This window comes from Equus caballus, chromosome 3, assembly GCF_041296265.1.
Source record: "Equus caballus isolate H_3958 breed thoroughbred chromosome 3, TB-T2T, whole genome shotgun sequence".
Lineage (NCBI taxonomy): Eukaryota > Metazoa > Chordata > Mammalia > Perissodactyla > Equidae > Equus > Equus caballus.
Genome location: NC_091686.1, coordinates 31,937,224 through 31,955,828, shown reverse-complemented (window position 1 = coordinate 31,955,828; position 18,605 = coordinate 31,937,224). Strand labels below are relative to the sequence as shown.

The 18,605-nt window shown below is 46.9% G+C and overlaps 1 protein-coding gene across 1 annotated transcript in view; it reads right to left on the bottom strand.

Moving 5' to 3' along the window:
- The window catches only part of USP10 (ubiquitin specific peptidase 10), a 70,654-nt gene that overhangs the window by 1,539 nt on the left and 50,510 nt on the right, over positions 1-18,605 (bottom strand). Inside the window, exons 5-13 of the mRNA XM_023637426.2 lie at positions 15,291-15,382; positions 14,650-14,759; positions 14,188-14,243; positions 13,851-13,954; positions 11,262-11,361; positions 10,299-10,476; positions 7,553-7,718; positions 4,198-4,342; positions 2,236-2,301 (exon numbers count right to left, since the gene is read on the bottom strand). Of these exons, the coding sequence (XP_023493194.1) occupies positions 2,236-2,301; positions 4,198-4,342; positions 7,553-7,718; positions 10,299-10,476; positions 11,262-11,361; positions 13,851-13,954; positions 14,188-14,243; positions 14,650-14,759; positions 15,291-15,382 (1,017 nt within the window). The remainder of the gene's footprint in view (positions 1-2,235; positions 2,302-4,197; positions 4,343-7,552; positions 7,719-10,298; positions 10,477-11,261; positions 11,362-13,850; positions 13,955-14,187; positions 14,244-14,649; positions 14,760-15,290; positions 15,383-18,605) is intronic.

Sequence of the window (18,605 nt, the reverse complement as noted above, 5' to 3'; positions counted from 1 at the left end):
TAGTGAAGCAGATTACAATTAGATGAATTTTTTGGCAGAACAGATTAAGAGTGTTTGGCGTGCTCATATTACATGAAGAAAAATGAGAACGCTAGGTTTTCTCTGGATTGCCACTCCCAGGTGACAGCACCCGTCCCAGGAGGGACGCCAGGACCATCAGCTGAGCTGAGCGCACAGCTGAGGAGTGACCCCACAGAGGCAGTGATACAGTTATTACTTTTTTCTTTTAAAAACATTTCCAATTTTTCTATAACAATGTTTTAACAGGAAAAAATACCACTTATTTACTTAAAAAAAAATCCTGTTAATTCAACTAGGAAGCCTTAGTGAAAGGCCTGAAACAAATCTGTTGGCAGATGTAATGAAGACATTACAGACAGCACGCTTCCCTCCTACCAAGAGGGGCCCAGGCGGCTGGCCAGGAGCCGGTGTCTGTAAGACCCCTCGACTCCACAATTCAAAACAGAAGAGCACTCGACCGGCACTCAGCTTTCTGAGGCAGTCGCCTGGTAACTAATGCGGTAACAGGTCACGGACACCTGGCGAGCCCACTTGCCAGAACAGAACTCAGCATCTGAGTTTTTAAAAAGCTTACGCGCCATACTACCTTGTTCTTTCTGGTCCCACAATCAGAACCTTTTTAAAAAGTACCTCTTTACTCACATTTTACAGAAAATTCCAACCAGTGACCTCATTTCTGAGATTAGAAGACTCAAGATGAGGACTCAGGAGAGCAGGAGAGAACAACTCAGGTGTGACCCCTGGGTCACGGCCGGGGTGGGACATGCACCCACACCAGGCCCCTGGACACCAGGAGACAAGGAATTCCTACCCCTTGCCCTTGATCATCAGCCTTGCCCTGCAAGGCCCCAAGGGAGAGCTGCAGGGAGACAAAAAGAACCACTTTGTCACCCACTGGGCCTCGGAGCCCAGTGCAGGGAGCCTGGGGACTCGACCAGGAGGACTCCTCTGGTCTCGGGGGTAGGCCTCAGAGCTGCCAGCCCAGGGCAGGGCAAGGGAAGGGCCGGAGACACCAACAAGAGCGAGGTGTGCGTCACCACCTTCTCTGGGTCCCCACAGGCTGGGAGGGGCTGTGACCAGCTGCCTTGGTGGAGAAAAGAAAGTCAAGAGCAACAGCGTCTGGTGGAAAGAAAGCCAACTGAGCCGAACACCTTCTGATGTGGCACAGGGACCTCCTCCACTGACCAGGGCCCAACCCCACTTCCTACAGCCTTGGCAGTGGACCGAGGGTAGAGGAGAGAAGCCCTGCTCTGCCACTTGGGTCACAGAGCAGTGAGCGTTCCTCTCTAAGTTTCAGTTTACTCTTTTATAAAATGGGGACACCACCACTGACCTCTCAGGACAGCTGTAAGGAATAAATGAGATAATATATAAAAGGCATGCAGTAGAAAGGCTCAACGAAGGTGTGAGGGTCAATCAACATGTGTTATTTTAAATTACAAACAGGCTCATCAAAGGCAACACAAAGAAGGGATGAGAGAGAAGCCAGAAGAGTCTAACAAACACAGCCAGAAAAGGAAACACAACGACAGCTACCAAAGGAGATGGAGAGCCTCAAAGGCACAATGAGTCCAGCTATAAGGAGAGAGAGGCGGGAGGAAGGACACAGGGCAAGGACAGAGGTGTATCAGACAAACGGGCCCAGCGGATGCTCCAGGCCGGGAGATAAAGGAGGTCCCAGGGCCCCAGTTTTGGGGCTGGGCTGTGCCCTCGGCCACTGGATGATCCGGGACTGATGGAGAAGCGCGGCAGCCGAGGGGCCCGCGGCAGCTGGAGCACCTGCTCGGGCACACCCGACCGCGCCGTGTGGGGAGAATCCCGCGGCAGGCAGTGTGGGGTGCTCCCCTGGCGACCGGGCATCGCGGCCGCTCCACAGCTCTCCCCCACAGGCGCAGCTGCAGCAGGCAGAGGCCGCCTTCTCACATTGCCAGGCTGGCGCCTAGAACTCATCCTCCGACCCCAAGACCAAAGCGATCGTGCTCAACAAGGTCTTATGTTGGGCTCAGCTGAGAGAAGGGGTATTCTGTCAAATTCCAAGCACCAAGTGTCAGGTAAAGCACATATTTTCAAATGATTTCCTGACTTCTAAAGTCCATACAGGTACAAATAGAGGAAACTATTCCCTGTGTTAAGTGGCACCACAGCAAAATCGTGCCTGGCAGCAAACCTTTTTAGCATTGTTTTAACAGGGAAACCATGCACAGACTGACTTACCCGCAAACAGCCTGTAGGTTCTGTGGCATTTCAAATTCTTATTTTTAACTCCTGGAGAAAGCAGCTCTGAAAAACAAAATACCAACAGCTCCAATCTATAAAAGCGCTTGCAGAAAGGTCAGAGTGACAGGAGCAAAGGGCTAACAGCAGCCTCCACTCAAGGACACCGCCCAGCAGGCCAGGACACACAACAAAACCCCATCCCTTTACCAGCATTAACATTGACCCATAAGGAAAATGCACTGTGCAATGCAGTTAATACACGCGACCACACCCAATCCGTGAAAGAAGTATGGGCAGTACACTGAGCCTATTAGACTCACGCTAGAAATCCCTTACAAGCAGATGTTTGAAACACGGAAAAGAAAAAAGCTGCCCACTGAAAAACAAAAACAGAATGAAGCAGCCCTGGCAGACCTAAGAATTAAAACGTTTCACATGGAAGTCAGACCACAAAACTTCAATCAAGTAACAGTAAGAAGATTTCCCCAGCCAGAGGTGCTGGTCCCCCAGCCGGTGCAGGCTGGAAGTCCTCTCGCTCCTAAGGCACGCAGTTCCCCTTCACAGAAGCCCCACTCCAAAGCCAGGAAGAGCTCAGCTGGAGATGACTGTTCTTCCAGCCAATACTGGTTCATTCTCTGCTGCCCACCTCCATGACCTAAGCTAGGTCCCCTTGTCCTCATTTATGTCATTTCTCTTTCTAGAAAGCATCTGAGGTGGCAGCTGATACAAAAATACATATAACAAGCAAGAAAAGATAGGCAAATAAAATCTGTGAAAACCATATAAGTCAGTTAGTCAAGATGGTTGATTTAGGGGTGAGGGAAGACACAGGGGTTGGGGTAAAAGGCCGCTGTTGGACTCTGCGCTCGCTACCTTTCCTGACAACCGTGCAAAACAGGACAGATGACCAATACACGACTCTCGGCTGGCGTTTCTTCCCCTTTCTGGTCTCACCTGGGATTAGAAAAACATGCTGCCTATGAATGAAGCAGCACAAAGTGCGAGAGGAGGGGCGGGCCGTAAACTGGCCCCAGAGGCAAATCTATCAGCTGAAGACGGCAACTCTTGTGGCCAAGTCTGAATCTTCAGCTGAAAGAAATGCGAGGTCCCTGGGGTGCAGGCACGGCCGACCATGAACACAGCCAGCTACCCACAGTTCCCAAGTCCCTGGCCTGGGGAGGAGTGGAGTGCGGGTGCCGTGCTGCGGGGAGAGAAGGAAGGAGGGAGACGACAGGGTTATTCCTCTACGAGATCCAGGGGTGACGGCCCCACGACCTCTCTTCTGTTTTCCAGAAAACCTGCTATTCTCAGAATCACCGCTAGCTTCTTCCACTCCCGATCGAGCTTCTGGATTGCACGATACACTTTTCACAAATTCTGAAGCTTTCAAGGAGTCTTCCTTCCAGCTGTGTTGTCAGCATGACAGCTTGAGTCTGGCGCTCTTTTGAAAGCATGTGCTCACGCTGCAGAGCGCCAGTCACCTGCCAGGGACCTGTGGCTGACAGAGTGCCACGAATGTAATGTGTGTCACTGCAGCCAGGCCAGAGGAACCCCCAGTGGCCTAGGGGAAACATTCTCAATTCATTCAAAAAGTCCATTTAATCAGGCTGGCCAACACAGTCGTTAACACTTATTATGAGAAAAATTACTTTGTACCATTAACCTATAAAATGTTCATAGAAAAGTCATGCTCATTTTAATGGACAAAAGCTCCTGTTTTTCTAATCTAGTGAAATAACATGGTTTATTCATTTTTGCCTTTATTTTTAAAAAGCCATTTTAATGATAATTTTAATATAAAGGTCTATTAAACGTCAAGAAATTTAAAATAAAAAAAGTCATGAAAGAGAACTTCCTTAATCTCACCCTTACACAGAAATGCTAAAGCGTCAAGCTCACTGATTTCCAGGAGTACTGTCAGCAAAAACGCTTTCCGCCTCATGTACTATGTATTTGTACCTTTACTGATTTCCAAGTCCACAGGGTATTCGATGTTTTTGACGAGCTTCTGACAGCCACCAGTCTTCTCGTAAACAAAGCGCTTCAGGTGGAGCACGAGAACAGGAGGGAGCTTTTCCAGAGTCACTCTCCGACTGATCTCGACCTAGGACACAAGCACACCGGGACACGCCGTCCGTCTTACTCCAGGCAGCGCATGCCATCTCCACCTGCCACTCAGAGACCTCCGAGAGCTCATGCCTTCAACTCTGTGGCAGGGCTCCTCAGGCCTCCCGGGTCACAGGATCTTTTGAGGATCTGATGCGATTTTTTGAGAGCTACTGATATTATTCTTAGAAAAACGCGTATATCCCTAAAACACAACGGCAGAGGACCCCCTGGGCCCCTGAGCCCACCTGTGAGCTCCAAGTCAAGAACCTTGGCTCTGGGGCATTACTGACAAATTGGCACAAAAATTAAAAAGCTGACTCAGTGGCACTTTCAATTGCATATGTATTAACTTGCTTTTAATAACTCTCATAGTTTTGATAAAACTGACGCCAGCATGTTTTCCTAAATTAGATGTTTTAAACAACCCTAAAGCTACTTATCTAACCATTAGTTTTCTAACAATTTCAGTTTTATCAATTTAATGTGCCCACTAAGTACTTTCACAGGTCTAATGAATGCTTTCTATTAAAATACAACTTCACAAACAATACTTAATCCCTTTATCTACTGTTCTCTGTCCTTACAAACGCTTTGATGCTTCCTGTATTTACGTGGAGAAGACTTCTGGCAGTAGTGTCTGTTAAAGCAACAATCCCAAAGACAGGATACGTAAGATATGGAGAAAGCTTCCGGAGGACACTACCAGCATCTGGCGGAAGGTATCTTAAGGGGCAGGAGGCTTTTGGAAAGCAAGCTAGTGGTTCACTGCTCGGGCTGATGAAGTCTCAGGACCCTTCCCTGCCCGTCCCCCCACCCAGACTAAGGAGCCACCCTCCGCTTCTCTATATTCCCACTGTCTTTGCATTCTCCTCTCTCGAACCAACAAGATTTGTGAATGAATAAAAGTGCAACTCCAGTTCAAGAGTCAAAACCAGAGAGGATGAGGACAAGCCCCCAGGCTCCTCACTTGAGTCAAGAGAGCTGACGACAGTGTCTCCGGGATGCTTCTCAGTGCTCATGATCTTGGACTCTGACCTTAAATTTTCAGGCAGTTCATTAAGTGGCTAACCTAAAATTCCTAAATGTGTGTTTTGGGTTTCCAGACAAACTGCGGCACACTTTCTTATCATCCAACAAAGGTCAGGCCTTTTCTATACAGCAAATATTTTGTATAGTCAAATTTCCCCATGGACCTTCATGTGTTCCCAAAGAAAAAAACCCTAAAAACATAATAAAATTAAACTCACTATTTTCAAAAGTACATTTAAAAAATCACATTCCAGAAAATGTTATTTGCTCTTTACAGATGTTTTCATACAATCTATCCAAAATCTTCTTTCCCCAAACATCTGCTTTTCCGAGTGATCTTGACCACATCTGATAACACACGAACACAGTCATGGAGCTAGAACAGTCAGCATCGCTGTTTTTCATGTTCAAGGCTCCGCCAAAATGCCGCTTTCTCGGAGCCTTCCTCCAGATGTGCCATCTAGAATAAATCCGCTTTCCTCACCATCCTGTGACAACAGGCCAACAACCACCTCCAGCTCCATCCCCACCCCCACCACACCCCCTCCCTAAAGTCGAAGTGTAACTGCAGGAGAAGCAAACGAGGGGAAAACAGACCACCAAGGGGGCTGTCCTGGTAGCCCAGGGAAAGGCTGAACATCTCCCCCGCAGAACAAGGGGCCAGAGACTCGCACAGCTGGCTCAAAGGAGAGACAGCAAGAATAGGGCACAGTGGCCAGGACAGCAATTCCATCTCTGAGTCATGGCTGCCACAGAAGGAGCCAAGTGGACAGTCCCCACAGCCAAAGACACAACTCAGCCACACCAACCAAGCTCCTAAAACAAATACCCACTCTCTCCCCCTCTGCATTAAGCTCAGTTCCACCGCCGGACTCTTCTCAGCTTACTCACTAAGGCAACTGCCAAGATCCTGCTTCTGGCTTCCACCACTTTGTTTTAAACAAAACTGCCCATGAGAAGCCAGTCAGAAAATATATAGTGGAGGATTAGTTGTAACTGCTACAGATTCCCCAAGAGGCTGGCTTGACCAATCGGGAGCAGGAGACCCCAGAGGAACTGAAGGCCTCCAGGTCCCACTCTGCTCGTCTTCACTGAGAGCGTGGGCTGCAAGGGCAGGCCCACCTCAGCCAGGTGAGGTGCTGACCGGTCTTCCACATTCCCCTTAGAACTACCACACACTGCCAGTTATTTGAAGCAAGCTTCCCAGGAACACTCTAAAACTGTTCACCAAAGTATTGCCCATAATACAGCCCAGTGGTGTAGTGGTTAAGTTCACACACTCCACTGAGGCGGACCAGGGTTTGCTGGTTGGGATGCCGGGCATGGACCTACACACTGCTTATCAAGCCATGCTGTGGTGTCTCCTCACATATAAAACACAGGAAGATGGGCACAGATGTTAGCTTAGGGCCCATCTTCCTCAAAAATAAAAAAACGTAAAAAAATAAAGTACTACCCATAACTCACCTGCATCATCTCCCCAACACATTTTATAAATTCACTGCCACAATCCAGGATATGTAATAGAAAAGACATTCTCTACTGGAGAGTAGAAAACAGGCCTACACCGGCCTGTCAGAATAGCCAGGAACCATCAGGCTCCCACAGAGCAGAGCAGTGTCCCTCTCGGAGCTGACAAGAACGCCACGCTAAGCTATCCTCTGCTTGTCTTGACCCCTGAAGACCCAAAGACGTTATCTTTTTCAGATCAAATCAAAGAGTAACAGGCATCAGAACAATTAGTTTCTATTTTTCAACGTCCTTGAAGAGCTACGATTAAATGCAAAACAGATGTGTTCAGGATCTCTTTGACAGCCTAACTAATCTCACGAGACCGTGCTCCACGAGGCCAGGAAGGTAAAGAAGCTATTCCACCTGTTAGAGGTAGTAGCGATTTTGTGACATCATGATTAGATAGCCAGAAAATTAAATGTAGCTCAGGATAAATAATCCACAAAATCATTATCTTGTGTGACATGATTCAGAGTGAAAGCAGGTTGGTACACTCATCTGTTTCAACCATTTCCTTCTAAAACTGAGCAAACTTTCAGTCTAAAACAGCTAAGTGACTGATTTAAGAGGCAGAACCCAAACCTACTTCTCCTCATTCCTAATTCTGTGTTTCCACCACATCAGAGCGCCTTAGTATAAAAGTCAAGATCAACTGTGAATATACCTCTTGTTTGGTTTTTGTGGTATAACCTTGGACTGATTCTCTCGCCACCAAGCTTTCCAATGCATCCTGGACTGTCCGTATCTTGTCAGACTGGATATCCAACTGCAACGTGAAAAATGGCTGCAAAGTGGCAGATTCTTTTGAACTTTGCTGGTAAACCACAGACCTAAGAATTGAAACAAAAACACAAAATTTAAGAGACTACTCCTTCCGACTTTCCCTTAAGATTATCCAACAGGAGAAGAGGAATAAATACTGAAAATAATATTACTCAATACCATATTCATAAGGCTAGAGAGAACAGAAAAGCCAAAAATATACTGAATTTACAAATAATTCTGCTGAATACCATCTGCTAAGTATTTCTAGCAACGAAGGCCACCAGTTGATAATCTTCCCAGCTCAAGTGCTCCGAAGAGAAAACATTTCGCCTTCCAATCCCTTCCCTGCCCCCCACGGCTGATTTACCGCGCTGTTAATCACTGTGACGATCCTGCCACAGCCTCAAAATGCTGACACTTCTCATTTTCTCAAAGTATCATGGCCTGTTCTAATAAAATAGAGGAAACCCCAAAGGAAACAGAATATTTTTAATGGCATCTTCCCCTATAAAAATGACTTAGAAAAGAAAAGGAGCAGGGTGTGTATAATAAAACAAGTTACACTCCAGAGAACAAGCCTCCCACCCTCCAGAAGAAGGTGCCAATTCAACCTTGTTTTCTTAGCTGGCTTTTCATTTCATCTTTCTTTTTCTAAGTTTTCCTGAGTACAAACTGTGTGTCCGCCCCTCTCAATTAGCCTCAGCCAGGAAACGTTCCAGGAGCTGAACAAGGGGCTCTGGGCCTGCGGGCCGAGCGAACTGTTTACAAACGGCCGGCCCGGGTGTGCAGAGCGTTCGACTTCGCAGAGCAGACGCTGCGAGGAGCAGGCTGAAAGGCCCCTGCTCGGGGCCTGAGTTTCCGCGCGGCTTTCCGCACACCCTCCGAGGAGGCGCCTCCACGCTCCTCTCGGGAGAGACTGGAGAGTGACGACCGTTCCCTTGGTTCCAAAAGGGAACCGCGGAAAAGCAGTCACTGAAGTCGGCGAAGAAACAAGCGGTCCTCTTGACTCAAAGGGCCTGGATTTTATCAGAAGTGTCCAGGGGCCCAGGGGGAAGGTGGCGAAAGGTGCTGGTCTTTCTGGGGAAACTGAAAAACCACCCAAACAGGGTGAATTTTAGAAGAAATCCTTTTAGCTGGTCTGAATAAAGAAGCATGCTTAATGATGGCTATTATACACAGAAGAGAAGTTTCTAAATTATACGTAGTTCAGTATCCTTGCTTTACCGTTTTTCAAACAGAATTATCAACAACCAATCTCAGCACAAGGAGCCCAGAGAGGCCGAGGAGCCACGGTAGAGCCATTTAGGCCAAGCCAGAAATTCCTCAAAAGTGGACGCTAGCTTTTCTCACTGCTTATTTTCAAACCAATTTGGGATCTTTGGGTATGCTGGCCATCAGTGGCCTTGCAATCCTGATATTCCACCTACCTTACATCCATTTGGGCTGCTCCCTCACCCCTCTCCCCGATCCATAAGTGATCACCCCAACAGTGCTAACATCAGGCTGCTGGTCTAACGGAGAGCTGAGGGCACAGGCAGCCTCCTCTCGCTGCTGCTCCCCGACCTGGATCCCTGCTTCCCTCTCCCCAAACAGCCCATCCCCAGGGACCTATCTGGCAAAAACGAGTGAGAGCAGCAGTGGTCGTGGCTGGGCGTCCCCAGAGCACACCTGACCAGAGGGCTGACACGGAGAGACTGCAGAACAGAGGGGCCTGTAGAGTCTAGCGCACAGCGAAGAGCACAGAAAGGACTTGTGCAAGGTCCCATGGCAGCAGCACAGCTGGCCTCCACATCCAGTCCCACAGCATCGCTGACCAGCTTGTGAGGGAGTCAGCGCAGAGGGGCTGTTTTCATTAGTCTGTTGAAAGATGCCCAGTCTACACTGTTTTAGAGCAGAGAGACTGAACAAGTCTTGAGGCCTTGAATAGTGTGTTACTTCTGTTGGATACACATCATCTGGGACAACACAAGGCGGAGAGTCTCCCTAAAAACCCCCCTCGCGGGTCACGCTGCGAGGCCTTCAGAGAGGACAATGCGCTCTTCAGGTGAGTGAACCTCCCTGGGGACAGGGCGAGTTCTACTGACTTCCACAGCACGTGGTAAGGAACGGCTCTAATGTAAACAGATAAACACCTTTTAGGAGTTCGTGAATGAGCAAAAAGCAGCTGGTTTAAGGGCACTGGGGCAGAGGAGGTGCCAGGTCTGCGGGAAGTCACCCGCCCTCCTCTCTGTGACGGTATCTTCCTCCACACTCCCTCAACTTGGCAGCTCCCGTGGTTCCGGCACCTAAAACTCCTCCAGTCAGACACATGAATTTCCCCTCTTCACAAAGCCTGCATTTCAATGAGCTCATTTTCCTCTGCCTACCTAGCTGTGAGCAGCTGGAGTAAGAGGAGCAAGGAGCTCACACTAGCAGATGGCACCTTGGGGACAGTGCCCCTGTGGAAATGTCACGATGGGTACTGAGAGAGCATTGGGGCGGCAAGAGAAGCATGAGGAAGTCCAAGAAAGAGCAGGCACAGAAACATAAAGGCGAACCATCGAGTGCAAAATTTCTTAGGACAAGGCTTACACCTTTTCCCCCTTTAGCAAAATGCCAAAACTCTGAAAAAGGCAAATACTAAATTATTCCAGAAAAGCATAAACCTGATGTGTCCACCAAAAATGCCGGTGATTGGGGTCTGAACAAAATCGGCCTGGCGAGTGACTGAAGTCTTATTTCTGGGGCCCACTTGTTCCCACTCGTCCTCACTTCCTTCATCGGGTTCTTCCTGCTCATCTTCGTTCACTGAGTGGCTTTTGGGTCCATTGGAAATAGTAAGTTCTGAAAAGTAGACAGTCTGCTTAGGCTGCTATTTACAACAAGAACAGCAATAAACAAAAATAAAAGAAGCTTCTACTTAAACCACCCGCACAGATTTGTCAATTGTAGCCTTTGAAACGAACTCAGAGTGTGTTCTACGTTAAGAACAAACGCAGCGTTGAGTGACCTGACTGAATCCCTGCTGCAAAAACTGCTCAGAAGACGCTCTGGGCACCACCGGGGACACGTGAGGACAACGGGACAGTGGGCATTCCTGTGCAGCCAGTTAGTTTTCCTAATCGGATAAAGGACTCTGGTCACGCGAGAGAGTAGTCTTGCCCTCAGCAGGTGCCTGCTTTAGCAGTTAGGGGTGAGCTAAACTGCCACCTGCCCTTCAGTGTGAATCACTCAGGAACAATGTGCACGGACATTGTGTGTGTGGATGGAAAGAGACAGAAGTAATGCCAACATGTCAACAACAGCAGAATCCCGCAGTTACACAGGAATTCATCAAACGATTCTTTCAGCTTTTCCCCATGTTTGATCATTTTCCTAATTAAACGTTGAAGGAAACAAAGCAGAGGTTCTGGATAAATTTTGATTTATCCAAATATAACATTCTCAATGGTATGTAATAAGCAACATAAAAATAAGTACTTATCCTAATGAGTAAATAAGTGATTTGTGAAGGGCAAATGACTGTTGGGGGGGGCGCAACTTAATATATGAACACGTAACATTTGTTTAAGAAGAATTCTTAAGAAAATGTTGTGACGCAATTCTGCAGCAAATACACCATAACCTACTTTCATTACTCGGTGAAAGAAGTTTCTTTAGGTTCAACATCTCCTCGTGAAGTCCGTTCAGAATGAAGCCTAAGTACTCCTCGGCATCTTCCTGTCGGCCCTGGAAAGGTTAGACGCGATCCCATGAATTTTAATGGACCACTAGCCAAGGTCTGAAGGGAACATTACAGCTGCATATTCAAACTATGCCTCCTCTTAAATTTCCAACAAGAAGTAATGCCAAGTGTTTCCAAAATATCATGTGAGCTTTTCCTCGGACGGCTGAGACAGAGGGTGGGACGAAGGTGGGGGGAGACAGATCAAACACTTATCTCTAAGTGAGAGAACTAACGGGGATTTTTATTTTATTATGCTTTCCTGTATTTCTGAAATTTTCTACAACAAATATACATTACCTTTATAATAAAAACGTTATTTAAAAGTTGCTCTTTTGTTTAAATGAAACAGAAGAACAAGAACTCAATGTCTAGGGCCGCCTCACTGCACAACCCCAAGGGTTATCATTCATGCTGCCCGCTGTGAAATCAGCAGCCCAGTACGTCTCCTCCTGCCTGTTTTTGATGATGGGTAACTGTAGGGGGAAGGACCCAAAGCCCATGTGAAAAACTATTTATTTAAAGACTTAACTGTTTTAAATACACACACATCAGCAAAACCATTCACAGATGAGTCACACACTATAGTCACATATTCGTTTTATAATCTCACAATGGTTTTACCGCAATTAGTTCACATTTCATTCTTTGGAGCATAATGGCATGTTCCAAGGATCTGTAAATTCTTCTGCTTGCGGCCCCTGGGTAGATTTGCTTGTTCCAAATGCAACTGCAGTCATGGACAGCAGCTGTTTGGTGTGAGTGTGCTCTGCGTGTGTGTGGAAAAGGGCAGAAACTGGCACAGCCCAGGATGTGGTAAAGAATTAACACAGCAGACCTGAGGCTGCTGTCCTTGAAAAGCCTGCTTGCTGGGATGGTCCTGGTTGGCATGCGGAAACCTGGATTTCAGGAAGGTTCTCACCATTCCCAGAACTGATAAAGGACTGTGCCTAAATTGTGCAGTGTGACTGATGCTAAGATACCTGCCTTCCCTCTGGGAGTCTGGAGTTTTATCTCGTGCTACGCAGAGGGTGCCTACGTGACGGCCCCTAATAAAACCCTTGAAGATTGAGTCCCTAACGAGCTTCCCTGGGAGACAACCTTCCCACGCGCTGCCACAACCTAACGCTGGAGGCCAAGCATGTCCTGTGCGATGGCTCTAAGAGAGGGGTCTCGCAGTTTCCTAAAGATGCTGCCCTGGTGTCTTTACTCTGTGCTGTTTTTGCTTTGTGTCCTTGCGCTGTACCAACCCTAACCGTGAGGACAACAGCTTCCGAGTCCTATGATTCCTTCTAGTGAATCACCAAACCTGGGGGGAGGTCTCGGGGACCCTGACACAGCCAATATTTATTAACTTCAACAGACACTTTTGTCCATGACCGTAACTTCTGAGCAGGATCTCAACCACAGGAAGTGCTGTGCCTTTGCCTCTCTAGCTCTGCCTCCACCCGGGCTGCGGGGCCTTCCTCTGGCTTCTAAAGCATCTGTACATGCGTCTATGTTAGCACTTCTCTTGTTGTCTCTACCCTTAGGTCATCTATCTTGTTCCCCCACAGGACGGTGAGCTGAGGGCAGAGGGTACAGTTTATTCCATTTCTGCATTCCTGACACTCTGTATATTCCCCATCACTTGGGAAATGTAAATTCTGAGCTTATTACCAAAAGCTACATTATGAGCATGGAAAAGCCCCTGGTGGTATCCTGCTACACTGCCCCGGGCATTCACCCTTCTCCAAAACAATGGAGCTTCATATTACTTTACTCAGTTTTAATGGAATTTTCTTGACTATTTTTCTCTCTAAATAATTTCCCTGAGCATCATTTCAACTGCTTGTACTGATTCATCACAAACTCTACCAGGGAAGAAAGAAATGCTCCAGTTAACTAATGCAAAGGATGCCCCAGAGTCACTCTCAAAGCCATCAGGGCCCGTTACCAGACCTCCTTGGCCCTTGGTCCTGTGGCCTTTCCCAGCAAAGCGCATGATAAAAATGTAGATGCTCCAGTCAAGGACCCAAGGAGCTGCTAAAGCAGGAGCATGAGGAAGACAAAGGCTCTTCTCAGCCCTGCCACTACTCCACTCCCTACCAGCCCACTCTCCCTGAAAGGCAGCACGGCACAGTGGTTAGGGGCTGACTCCAACACCAGGCTCTAGCTCTGCGACCTTGGACAATGACTTCACTCTTCTCAAATGTAACAAGGAGACAGTAACCATACTTTACTCACAGGGTTAAGTAAGTTAACATACGGAACAGACTTAGAACAGTACTTGGTGCACGGTAAATGATACATGAGTTGGCCCTAATTATGATAATTATCGTCATACTCTTTAAATTCATCCAGGCAACTGACACCATAACAAGCCTAGATCTACTGAACCCCCACCAAATCACAGCACTTAAAGCACAGGGCAAGCCCTGAATAGGCCACAGTCAGGGCACACACTGGAGCACAAGGCCACATTCATACTGGCTACGTTAGCGCAGTCCCAAACCTTTTCAGACAAGCTCGACTTGATGACGGTCAGGAGTCTATAAATATACGTGGGTTCAAAGGCAGCTCCAGGGCGGATATCTCTCACAATTTTATCCCCAAGAGCTGCAATGAAAACAGAACAGAGACTTTCATAACTAAGACGCAGTCTTAAACTGATGGAAAGTAAAATCACCAAACCCCCCCCCCGCCCCCTCACAATGTTGAGAGGAACATAATGTCGCAAGCTGTACTTGAAGAGACATTTTCTCTCCACAAAGACTGACTTGATCCAATTCAGTGATCTGACTTCGTAACTCCCAGGACCTAACGGCCCCAAAGACCTCATCTGTACTCACCTTGTCTGGGTTTTGGAGGTACTGGCATATTAGTAAACTCGTTCATTAGCCGGACACTAAACATGGAAAAAAAACGTTAAGTGGCACTTCTTAAAAAGACATACTTTCACTAAAGAACACTGACGGCTAAGGAGACATTACTTAGTATGAAGACAGCAAATTCCAGGTAATCAGTGCTATAATAGCTGGTGAGTCTTAAATCTTCTCTGTATAAGTTTACGGGGTATTTTATGTGATACAAACTGGTAAACACTAAAATTTATTCTACTCAATATAAAGAACACAGATGAATAAGCTCTAATTCTGGTTAGCTTCCATATAAAATCATGAACAGTAAATTTAAAAAAATAGAATTAGGGACTCATTTACAGGAAAACAAGAACTTTGCTAAGTCGTTTGAATTCTAATTATCAGAGGGAGAGAAACCTAGCCCTTTAAAACATTTGTGAGCACCTTACTTACAAGCTATCTATCATGGGTGTCGATGTACAAGGCCTCTGCACTTTTGAGTACAGAGGAATGAACTTCATCAGGTGGTACATCGGAGGGCAGGCTACCAGGGCCTGCAGCGTCTGCACGTCGGCAGTAAGGAAGCGTAAAGGAAATACAACAGACACTGCAGATGTCCAAAAGGCACCTTCAACACAAGAGCATGTAAAACAAGCCAAGGACACTGAAGGACTTAGATGTGTACACACAAAAGAGAATAAACCAAACCACCAGGGAGCACCTGCCTTGTGACAGCCATAGAAGGTGTTATATGAATCCAGTCGTTAATACGCGAGAACCCAACTCAACCAAGACGACCAAAATCTAGTAAAACAAAATTTCCAGTTGTGAGTGGTCACTCTGCCCTATTATTTGGGATCATTCTAATGAGAATAAAACTTGCCTGATTCCGTCAGGCACAGGTCAACAAGTCATCTTTTTGGGGGCAGCAAGAACCCTGTTTATAAGCAAGACAGGCAGACTAAGAAATGAACCAAGGTTTTGGATTCAAAACGTGAGATAGATGCCCCGTGGAAGCTGAACCAAGTCAAATGCACTCAAGAAGGAGCAAACTGCAGTCAGCTGGCCTTGGGGACAGCATTTGAGAAGGATACAGCGTTAATGTAGCACCAGTTTCCTTTATTGATCAGCCCACGGGGTTGCAATGACACTGGTTTATGTATTAGGGTTACATTCTCCAGTAACTCTGAAAGAGGAAAGAAGCACATTGAAGAAGTTAATGACATCAAGTCAACAACACTGAAGTAGATTCTTATGCTCTACACTGGGAGAGTGCTAAAAACCCCTCAGTAAAACACACATCCAAAGAAAAGGCATACTGCGCTAAAGCTTTGTTTCATTCAACATCATGTACATTATTTAACGATTCAAAATTTTAAAAAATATTTCCCCCCAAACTCCAACATTTATTTATCTTCCTGGGAATATATAATTAGGAAGCATGAAAATTATTGTAATAAGAAACAGAAAAGGCTTCAACAACAACACAGTATTAGAGAATAAATGTCAAAGACACAGGCTCTTTCCCTTCAACACTGAGGGCAGGCTTACAGGCTTCTGTAACGGCTCAGTCCCTCAGACACCAGCCGTGAAGGTGCTTCCGTGAGAACCAGAGTCTCATTCATGCCTGAACTCCCAGCAACCGCTACGGCAGCCAACACATCACAGTGGGTGCTCAGTGAGTGACGATACTGTTTGGGACAACTGTCTCCTACTTATTAAATTGTATTTTTCATCAGAATGCCTATTTAGGGACTGTGTTATACACCGGAATTCCCTTATTCCACTTAAAAACAAGCTCCTCCTCAGATTCACCCTTTGCCATCACTCTCTTTCAGTCTTGAGATAGCCGTGAATGACATCTTTACATAATGCTTTAAATAATTTTTTCCAGAAAGTCTTTAAAACAAGACAAGGTCCCCCCATAGCCCATCATGAAACTTGTACAGTGACAGCTACAATTTAAGGACAACTTCTACGCTCGGCAAGAGCTTTACATACAAATGTTAATCGGCTGCATTTAATCCTCAGTAACCTGGAAGTACCACTACCAAACCCCTTTCACTGATGAGGAAACCGAGGCTCAAAAAGGTTAACTAGCTTGCCTGTGACCACACAGAAGCCAAGCAGTGCAGCCAGTGCCTGAAATCCATAACCTGTGGGCATACCACACTGTTTCCCATTACTTTTAAGTTGCATCCCAGGAAAGAAACACCAAGTGAGCACACCATTTCACAGTAGCATCCATCCAAGGCATCACTCAGAAGAAGGCTTTCTTTTCTAAAACAGTTGGATTGGCAGGTCCTAGACTTAAGCATTAGTCAAATGAGAAACTAATTTGCAACTTGCAAATTCTAATGTCAACATTAATGTTAACACACACTCCCGCCCCTCTCCCTCCCAAGAGTAAATGCCCTCTTTCCTCTAACTGACGAAGCATAGGGAATAATTTCACATTTATAGAAAGGAAAACATCACGGGCTCAAGAGAAGCCAACAGAATCTGTCCAACTAAACCAAGCCTGCAAAGCTCCTCTCATCTCTCTCTGACTACGGGGTGCAGTGTTGCACCTTCAGTGAATAACAGCTCAGTTACAGAACCGAACCACAAGCCGACCCGTGACAACACCCAGCACAGACAGTCGCAGTCACGCGGCACACACTGTGCTGGGAGCTGGATCTGTATAACTCATAACTGTCCTAACAATCCTGTCAAAGAGACAGCGTTAACATCCCCATTGTACAGCTGAGAAAACTGAGGGCCAGGGGGTTAGGTAATTGACATAGGTCACACAACTGAGCTGACACATGACTCCAGAGGCCCAGCTCTTTCATCTCAATAGATAAGGGGCTCCACTTTAGAATTCTACTCTGAGGTTTCAAATATGAACCCTTCCCCACAGGCGTCAGATCTTCTACTTAGAATGGATTTTTACATTTGTCTTTGAGCCATATCATGACAACAACCCATAATTTCCAGTGTGTGCCAGAAAATGGCAATTATTTAATATAATTACTCTACCAAAAAATCTGTGCATTTTCAAATAAGCATCAATCCCTCAATCCCAAATGAACGCTCAAGCGTGACACCTGTGAATCTCTGCCATGGTATTTTTATATCTAAAAACAATTAACAAGTTTTTTATAACCATAAGACTCAAAATCAACTGCCTTGCGAACACAGGGACCTCTGTTAAATGACATGCTGCCATCTGCTGAGTCTTGCCTGAGCACCGGGTCCAGGAGGCGCAGAGATGACTAAGAGGTGGCCCTGCTGCAAGAGAGCTTGCAGACCAGTGAAGAAGGGCCATCACAGTGCAGGCTAAGCTGGAGGGGTTCAGCGAAGAGGTGCTCAGCCCAAGCCAAGGACTGGAGAACCCTGAGGAGGCCAGGGGCCGATGACAGCAAAAGGCAGCTGACGCCACAAGGAGGTCTCCGGCTGGGAACGGTGGTGCCTTCCACTCAGAGGAGGAACACAGCAGGACGAGAGGGTTACTTCCTGTTTTGTGCAGTGACGAGATAATGCGTTCAGTTTTCAGGGTGCTGATAAGAGGTACACCAGGAACAGTACACACAGACCAGTAAGTAATGTATCTATCCTCACACACACAGGCCCTGCAGCTCAAGGCTGGAACTAGACCTTCTGACAGCACAGACAGCAAGGAGAACAAGGAGTCCGAAGGGGAACCCTGGGCACCACTAGGCCTACGTGACAGGCCAGGAAGAACCCACATGGTAACCTAGAAGGACAAAGCACTCCGAGTTAGTGGTGGGGGCAGAAGTAGGTTCTACGGCCTCAAGGAGGGAAGCGACAGTGGAGAGGACACACGCAGGGCCCTTTGGCTAGAAGCCTGGCTGAAGAGTGAGACAGGATGGGGTCCCTAAGAGGCTCGCAAGACTGTCGGAGGGAAGGAGCTAAGGAAGTGCAGACTCACCAAGGTTTATGGAGGGACAAGAAAGGAAAGAGCAACCTCAATCTTCTACAGTGGGGGCAGGGGTGAAGGTCAGAGGGAGGGCTGAGGAGGGGGCTTGACAACACTAATTCCTGTTCAGTACAGACACTGGAAGAAAATGGAAAGAAAATGACAAGGGACAGGCATACAAGACCTCCCTGAAACTTCCCTTCCATGTCAACTGTTGTAACAGACTCAAAGACATGCTTACAGGGCTAGCCCCACGGCTGAGTGGTTAAGTTCACGTGCTCCACTTCGGTGGCCCAGGGTTTTGCTGGTTCGGATCCTGGGTGCAGACATGGCGCCACTCATCAAGCCATGCTGAGGCAGCGTCCCACATGCCACAACTAGAAGGACCCACAACTATAATATACAACTATGTACTGGGGGGCTTTGGGGAGAAAAAGGGAAAATTGAAAATAAAATAAAATTTTTATATAAAAAACATGCTTACAGA